This window comes from Oncorhynchus keta, chromosome 11 (genome assembly GCF_023373465.1).
Source record: "Oncorhynchus keta strain PuntledgeMale-10-30-2019 chromosome 11, Oket_V2, whole genome shotgun sequence".
Lineage (NCBI taxonomy): Eukaryota > Metazoa > Chordata > Actinopteri > Salmoniformes > Salmonidae > Oncorhynchus > Oncorhynchus keta.
In genome coordinates, this window is record NC_068431.1 from 39205976 (window position 1) to 39215105 (window position 9130).

The 9130-nt window shown below is 40.9% G+C and overlaps 1 protein-coding gene across 3 annotated transcripts; it reads right to left on the reverse strand.

Moving 5' to 3' along the window:
- Positions 1-775: 775 nt before the first annotated feature.
- LOC118390237 (centrosomal protein CCDC61-like) lies at positions 776-8398 on the reverse strand. Of its 3 annotated transcripts, none has more exons than XM_035780592.2 (13): positions 7737-8398; positions 7112-7289; positions 6938-7020; positions 4739-4899; positions 4488-4640; positions 4187-4394; positions 3840-3940; positions 3490-3719; positions 3196-3274; positions 2756-2959; positions 2592-2625; positions 2434-2503; positions 776-2267 (listed from the first exon to the last, which is right to left on the reverse strand). In XM_035780592.2, exons 2-13 carry the CDS (start codon positions 7257-7259, stop codon positions 2179-2181), a joined length of 1560 nt encoding a protein of 519 aa, XP_035636485.1. In that variant the 5' UTR covers positions 7260-7289; positions 7737-8398; the 3' UTR covers positions 776-2178. The 3 variants fall into 3 exon arrangements, with proteins under 3 accessions (XP_035636485.1, XP_035636484.1, XP_035636486.1); XM_035780591.2 differs by having other exon boundaries at positions 776-2270; positions 7737-8094; XM_035780593.2 differs by having other exon boundaries at positions 776-2270; positions 3858-3940; positions 7737-7946.
- Positions 8399-9130: the final 732 nt, after the last annotated feature.

A 9130-nucleotide genomic window follows, 5' to 3' on the forward strand; every position in this document is an offset into this window, starting at 1 on the left:
GCTAATTTTGTCATCGATGAAACATCGGATCTCAAAAGTTCTGTTCCCAAAACTAAAATCTGTTACGAACACAGCTAAGTTTTATATACATGACGCTTTTCCAAAGTTTTTAAAACGGAAATATGATTATAATGCTACAACGCGCCAATAGGATCTCGCTGACTCGTGCTTGGCTTTGCCCACCTCCATGCTTGTTCTGCCCACTATGCTTAATTTGCTCGAAACGACACAGATCAACTATGGGTTAGCATATCTTTGGTTACAATATAAAGTATTTAGCAAGTGCTACACAACCACACAATTTTGCCTTCATCACTATGACCCATTGAAAGAGATTGAATGTGTCAAATTGTGATTTGATCCTTTTAAGGCCAGGCACGAAACCCTGATAGGGACTTTTTCTCAATCATATCACACACGTGTCCCAATTGAATATAGACAAGTATAATACTTCATTGTATAATACTATTTCAGAAAATGTTTATTAAAATACGCAAGTGAGGCAATCTCATTAAATGTGTGCATATTTGTACACAACTGCATTGTTCTGGACACTGGATGAAGTCAGCCTAACTATTTTTGTTTAATTTTGTTAACGCTCCAGGACCAGACTTGTCCAGCACAGATTTTGGATACACGTTCCCCCCATATAAATTTGGTAAAAACAAATGCTTCTGAAGCTGAGAAAAATTAGTTGGCTTGTGGGAAGTCTGACTTTTGGGAAATGGCAGTTAAAGACAAGTACACTGAATTATGACTTCCAAACAGCAAAAGCTTATGTAAACACATCCTAATTTATTCAGAATAAGTTACTAAATGTGGTCCAGTTTGTAAATTCTCTATGAAATGGACTTTGAAATTGTGTAATTCAACAGATTTGAAAGTATTGATGCATGTCCATTTTAAAGTGGTTATAATTCATAAAACTGTTGACAGTAGTATGATAATCTAAAGAAAATATACATGAAGTTTTTTACATTTTGGAAATACTAATATTAATGTAAAAAAATACCAACAGATCCCAAAACTGATAGGTACATTTAATTTCAGCCTCTGGTGCCTGGTTTTAATTCTGATAGATGGTGTTTTGGTTAAGTGGAAAGCATCTTACATTTTATTAGCAGCTGAGGTCAAATCTAAAAACAGCACAAAAAGTCTCTCAGCTCCCTCCACTATTCTCATCCTCCTACAGTAGTGCAGATGGAAGCAGCTGTTCATGCGGCCCAGTTGCTCACCCCGGAGAGGAAGGGTCCAGGCCGGGTAGGTTAGCTATTAATTAATGTGACTCGGTCAGCTGTAGTGGAGCTGCAGCCCTTTAAGTAAAGCCCTAGGGAAGAACCTTCAGCCCACCCAACCAACTAACTCTACTGCAGAGGGGGAGGACCCAGTGCACTCACTCACACCACATTACTGAGCGACAAAGCTGCTGCAGTGATTATTAATAGAGAAGATATGTCTAGTAAAAGTAGAAAAAAAAATATTTTGGCTAAATACCTATTAGAAAAGTAATGGCACAAAAACAAAGCAATAAATCCTCATGCAGCACTTGGTGAAAATCCATCTCTGATCCAATGGGCCAAAACACTTGAACAGACACTCAGCAAACACAGCTAGACAGGAAGTAATGATAACAGAGCATGGGATGACATTTCTTCCATAAAATTAAATGAGAAACTACATTTCATTTATATTAAAAAAAAGATACTTCTCACCAAAAGCAACCACCCCCTCCAGAATGTTTCAAATAAAGTTATATTTACAGACTAAAACATCTCAAATCACATTCATCAATCACTCGTTAAAAAAAGGTGGGGGAAATGGGGTATTAAGGTCACATCAACAGACACAATGCATAAGTTATAAAACCGTAGTATAAAACCAAATACTCCTCAGTTTTAGTTCAATACACTAACAGTGGCTTAACAGCCTTCACAGTGGTATCTTTATCCACAGATCAGGCACCGTCTCCCAGAGGGTGACAAAATAAGCAGTGTGTGCATCCATCTGTGTTTGCACTTGCATAAGCCTGTCAGCTGATAATGTGTGCTAAAATATCACAGTGTAGTGCAGTGATCTTGTTTAGTCACAGTGTTCGACTAGTAATGTCGATTAGTAGTCGACCTTGGTCTAAGTTTGCAGCACAGGAAAGTCTATGAACACATTTTTCCTGCCTCGGGTTTAGTGTCCCGTGTCCAGGTCCCTCATGTAGTCCTGTAGGGCCTGCAGCCGGGCATCGATCTCTGACAGGTCAGCCCCATCTATGGAGCCTTCTGGGTAAAGGACAAGCAATGCACAGACAATTGTAAATCATTGGTTTCAGCAAGGTTCTCACACAGAATGTGTCACCAGGGCTCATATTAAAAGTACATTCATTTTTTGAGCTAACTGACTCTGATTAAACTTTAGATTGAAGAGTAGGCATTGATCGGTTACCTTTGTCTGATCGTACCCTGTGTGTGGGAGTGCTACAATGGGGCTTCCTGGTCAAATGTCTTCCTCTGGGCTACAAAAATAAATAACTGTCACTCAACACAAATATGTTAAATCAAGGTCTATCACAAGCTGTAAAAAAAATAACACACCACACTCACCATGGTTGGACCATTGTAGGTCTGCTTCCTTCCTCTGAAACACAGAACAAAATGAGGAACTGTCTGGGACATGCAGTAAAGCAATAGAATATCTCTCACTTACTTAAACAAACCCAGTTTGGACTGTAATACCATGTGATATAGCATGGTAAAGCATAAATTACCTGATTGTCAACTCATCCAACTCCACCAATGAATTATCAGAGGACTGTCTGCTTCTCCTACTCTCAATTGATAAGCTCCTCCCTCTGCTCCCACTGCCTGCCCTGGTCAGCTGGGGATAAGCCTCCCTGGACCGAGACCGCCCCCTCTCTAGGCCCCTCTCCAGAACAGGTGACGCTAACATTTCTCTTCTGACCTTTCTCTGGCTGACGGAGAGAGAGAACACAGGAGGCCAAGTTAAGTCATGATTACAGGGAACGTTTCACTCAGTATTGGTTTAGCACAAGATAAAAATGGGTTGCCATTTGAAATCCTTGAACATTTCAACACATGAAAATCACTATACCTGTGTCTCACATGCAAAATACACTTATAATTGGCAGAAGCTTGCACTGCAGATACAGTTATGAGAGTGAAATGGATAGAGGGAGATGAGACTGACTTTTTGAGTTCCGCCTCTCTCAGTCGGCGCTGTCTGTCCTGGATATATGCAGTGGGGTCAAAGCGTGGCGTCCGCGAACCTGAAAACAGGAACGACAGGATTGGCTGGGAGCTCATACTTAAAGGGAAAATCCACTCAAACTATATTTTGTTACAAAAAGATTGAGTGGATTTTTCCTTGAAGATAGCAGATCAAGCAGTTAATCAAGCCCTGATAACTTTAATTGTATTGTATCCTGAAGCTGAATTACCAGTCAACTCCAAACTCCTATGGGAGACAGAAAAAACAAGATACCTGTGGGAGAAGGTGAGGGTCTGGAGACATACGAGCGGGGCCCTGAGGAGTCTGCCCTCTGGCCTTCTGACCTCCGACCCCTCTCTTCTGTCCTCTCTCTGGACCCTGAGCGAGCCCGAACTACAACACGTCCCAAACTACGTTCCCGAGACAGTGAACGCCTGATCTCCCCATCACCCCGCGAGGCACTGCACCCAGAGAGGGCAGGGGTCACCCCACTGGTCATCCTACTAAAAACAGACACACATAGTATACAACATTAGCCACAGGGAGAGTATCGTAAGGAGTGAGTGAGTAAGTAGGTGGGAGTGAGTGAAAGTAAAAGAGAGAAAGAAAAAGGAAAGACATACATGCTTAGATTGACTAACCCTCGTCTTAGCAACGCCAGTTCATTGGTCAAACTCTTAACGCGAATCCGTAGAGCTCGCTCTGATGCCCTTAGCTCCTCCAACTAGGAGAGACAGGAAACATCAGAATTAGCTGAACAATGGAATCAGCTCCAAGCAATCCTACTTATAATGGCGCTAAAATGACTACTCCAAGTGTTGACATGCACACAATACATTTTTTTGATATGCAGGAATCTATGTTACTACATTATTTGCATCAACTGATGGCCAGGCATTCTAAATTATTCAAAGTTATAAAAGTTACAGAGTACATGCTTATTTGAAATATGATGCAAACAAGGACCAACCTGCTCCAGTTGGAGGCGCTGCTCCTGGCCCCTCTTGCTGGTTGTGTGCTGACTCTTGGCCCTCTCTCTGAGGAGCTGGTCCTCTAAACTCCTGACCACCTCTCTCAGCCCCCGAGCCCCTCCTCCAGGGGTGGAAGCAGACCCCACTAACTGCAGACGCTCCAAAGCCTTGGCCAGGGCCTCCTTCTCCTCTCTCACCAATGTGAGTCTAACAACAAAGAACAGTCAGGGCCCTTAACCTCTGACCTGAAGAAAACAACACACTGTCCTGATTAATACAGTGTAACAAGTCATAACTTACTCTGTCCGTAGCCGGCGTATCTCTGGCTCTGCTGGTTTGTGACCTACATGGTTGGCCAGGGCGTTTAGCTCAGTCTTCAGGGCTCTGATCTCCTTCTGCAGGGCGGCAGGGTCAGGCTTGCCATGGTAGGGCAGGGGCAGGGGGTAGTGGATTCTATAGGGAAAGGTTAACATGGCAATTTCGCAGTTGTACAATTCAAGCAGAGTTTGAGTCAAGCTTATGGTAGTGATATCACTAAAAGATAGACAAACCTGTCAAATTCCACAGTGTAGATAAGAATTAGGTATCTTTTGGCACTGAGGTTAGGAGATTGCTGTTGGGCTCGGGGACGACCAACGACTCCAGCCTTCCGGTTCCGCAAGAGCTCCAGGTCAGCATAGGTCAAGAGGTCAAGGGTAACAGACTCACTAGTCTGAAGAAAAAGCATGCACCATAATCAGAAGGGTGGGTATAATTTGTGGAACGATCCAAAAGGAATCTGTTGCAAAAACATTGTAAATAACAAGGCTCCCAACAAACATGCATACAAAGTTGTATAGGGGCAGAATAAGATACCGGGTAGGGCGTGGGCTATTTAATAACTTTCTTCACTCCCAATGTTTATCCCAAGAAAATGTCTGTCCTTACTCTGGTAGCCGATGGACAAACATCAAGATTAAGCTACGTGGTGAGTTGATGCCTATTTGGCAGCTAGTTAGCTAGGTGAATTTTGTTGGCAACCTTGTACTTTACAAAGTTTATGGTACCGATTCCTGTTGGAACGTTCCACAAATTATACTCACCCTAATCAGAACTAGAGGCCGACCGATTATGATTTTTCACAGCCGATACCGATTAATGGAGGACCCAAAAACCCGATACCGATTAATTGGACGATTTTTGGGGGGATATAGATATATATATATTATCTGTAATAATGACAATTACAACAATAATGAATTAACACTTATTTTAACTTAATATAAAACATCAATAAAATCTATTCAGCCTCAAATAAATAATGAAACATGTTCAATTTGGTTTAAATAATGCAAAAACAAAGTGTTGGAGAAGAAAGTAATATGTGCCATGTAAAAATGTGTGCCATGTAAAAAAGCTAACGTTTAAGTTCCTTGCTCAGAACATGAGAACATATGAAAGTTGGTGGTTCCTTTTAACATGAGACTTCAATATTCCAAGGTTAGAGGTTGTAGGTTGTAGTTAATATAGTATTTATAGGACTATTTCTCTCTATATCATTTGTATTTCATATACCTTTGACTATTGGATGTTCTTATAGGCACTATAGTATTGCCAGTGTAACAGTATAGCTTCCGTCCCCCTCCTCGCCCCTACCTGGGCTCGAACCAGGAACACATCGACAACAGCCACACTCGAAGCATCGCTACCCATCGCTCCACAAAGCCGCGGCCCTTGCAGTGCAAGGGGAACAACTACTCCAAATCTAAAAGCGAGTGACGTTTGAAACGGTATTAGCGCACACACAGCTAACTAGCTAGCCATTTCACATTGGTTACACCAGCCATTAGGCTGATAGGCTTGAAGTCATAGATAGCACTGTGCTTGCGAAGAGCTGCTGGCAAAACGCATGAAAGTACTGTTTGAATTAATGATTACGGGCCTGCTGCTGCTCAGTCAGACTGCTCTATCAAATCAGACTTAATTATGACATAATAACACACAGAAATACGAGCCTTTGGTCATTAATATGATCGAATCCGGAAACTATCATTTCGAAAACAAAACGTTTATTATTTCAGTGAAATACAGAACCGTTCGGTATTTTATCTAACATCCCTAAGTCTAAATATTCTTATTACATTGCACAACCTCCAATGTATGTCATAATTACGTAAAATTCTGGCAAATTAGTTCGCAATGAGCCCGGCAGCCCAATCTGTTGCATATACCCTGAGAAATGACACAATTTCACCCGGTTAATATTGCCTGCTAAACTGGATTAGTAGTTATAACTAGTGATTATGACTGATTGTTTTTTTATAAGATAAGTTTAATGCCAGCTAGCAATTTACCTTGGCCTCTACTGCATTTGCGTAACAGGCAGGCTACTCGTGGAGTGCAATGGTTAGAGTGTTGGACTAGTTAACTGTGCGGTTGCAAGATTGAAACCCCTGAACTGACAAGGCGAAAATCTGTCGTTCTGCCCCTGAACAAGGCAGTTAACCCACAGTTCCTAGGCAGTCATTGAAAATAAGAATGTGTTCTTAACTGACTTGCCTAGTTAAATAAAATATATATATATATTTTTTTTTAAACATTTTAAATATTTCAATAATAATCGGAAATCGGCGCCCAAAAATATTGATTTCCGATTGTTATGAAAACTTGAAATCGGCCCTAATTAATTGGCCATTCCGATTAATCGGTCGACCTCTAATCAGAACACTTTTAAACATGTTTTAGCTTCCTTTACTGCCTCGCAGACTAACCTTACTAACAGCAGATTCCAACATGCTGCAGAAGATGGGAAACTGCTTGAAGTTGCCTGTTTTGCGGGATAGGTCTTCGATGTCTGGGACACAATGAAAACATTATAATAATAAATAGTGATGTCTATAATATCCATGTAAATTAACTATGTCATTTCACAATGCTTCACTTACATGCTGGGTCAAACCCTCCCCTCCACTGGTCAGCTGTCATTGCATCAGAGATCTCAACTATTAGCAATCCTTCTTTTAGTTCTATCTTCACAGCAAACTCCACTCCTCGGAATGTAATGTCCTCCTGCACCACTGAACCCGCCTCCATCTCTCTGCTTTGGTCGCAATGTCCACAGACCTAAGTTACAAGAAAGAGACAGTCCATTAATCACAACATCTTGCACATGCACACCACAGCCATCAATGTCGACAAAACTAAATGTCGGACTAGTAAGTACTGAGTAACTAACTTGAGCAATAATCAGTGCGCTTCAGGTACTGAAACCACAGATGAAGATAAGAGTGTCTCTTTGCATTAACGTTAGCTAGTTTAGCCGGCCAGAACTTAGCTAGCCAACAACATCTGGTTAACTACACACTAGCTAGCGATATGGCTAGCAAACAAAATGATGTTTTCTGCAGTGCTAACTATCATACCGTATGATAGTATAATTCCACTACAACTGGCACGTTGGCTATTCTGTGTTGGTAAACGCTTGTTAGCTAGCTAGCTTCTATATCTTGTAGCTAGCTAAGTAACGTGTTAAGGTTAGCTTACAGTACTCTGCTAAGGTTAGAGACATACCTGTGGTGATGTGCTCGAAAACGGAACCCAATTCCTACACCTTGGAGTGCATTATAATTCGTAAATGAAAATATATCCAATGAGGTCAAATCGCGTCTCTGGTATGAACGAGTACACCTCTCTTCGATACCTGACAAGATTGGAAGCCGCCGCCACTGTTGAATGTAGCGGTTCAATAACCGAGAACGTATAAGTACCGCCCCCTACACAATGTCAACTGAATGTATTGGTCGAAAATAAGATACAAGCAAGTCTGATTGGGTGGAGCTTCCGTCAATATGTAAAAGCTGTGACGGTATCGCTGGTGCTCAACATCAGCTCCGAGGCCCTTCAGTGGAAGTGATGCTGAGCCCCATGGTAACGACACGGCTTTGTAAATGTAAATCCTCAACGAGCTAAACTGTAGTAGTATGTTCAACAAGAAAATATGCAGTTAGCGGTTGGGGCACTTTTGGCCAGTAGGAATTATTTCATTGCAACACGCACGGAACTCATTAAAACCCTGTAATACCTGCAGCCCATGTCAGGGAAATGAAGAGTGAATTAATAAACATGTTAATAATTCACGAGTGTCTTAGTTGTTATTGTGTTTGTGTGTGTTTAATACTGTGATACAAGCACATAACTAGAATGTGTTGTCTGTTCACACTGCTATGCTTTATCTTGGCCAGGTCGCAGTTGTAAATGAGAACTTGTTCTCAACTAGCCTACCTGGTTAAATAAAGGTGAAATTATTATTATTTATTTATTTTAATGAGTCAGTCATCCAAAGTGAGTGTATCTGGATCACCAGGCAGGCACGCTGTCCTTGAACTAAAGTAGGCATAGAGCAGAGACTGGCAAACAGTTGTGTCAAACCTTTGGCCAATTTGCTGCGAGTTCATATTATCACATGCAAATGAGTTGTGTTGCCAACTGTTGCGGCAGATTTGCAGCGACTTGTGAACTTCTGGCAAACAATTATGGGAAACTAGTGGAGAACATTCTACTGTTTGCTGCAAACTCAGTATGAATATGCAAATTAGATCCGTTTTTTTGGTTACTGTGTGTTAACATTGTATCTACATAAACCATATCACTTAAAACTTTAATGTACTTGCTTCTCACAGAGAAAACAGAAAATACTAAATGTACTAAACAATTGAATGTCAACAGATAAAAAATAAATCCAATACAACTTGAAATCATCAGCATGCTAAGGAAGTAAATTTGATTTATTAAAAAAAATGCCTTTACATTTTTTTCTAGCTATTACACGTAATTTTACATATTAGCAGAATCTTTTTTAATACTACACAAGTGACAGAAATTACAGGTCAATAATAAATAAAAAAAACGTTGTTATTTTTTTTTTTCACCTTTATTTCACCAGGTAGGCCAGTTGAGAACAAGTT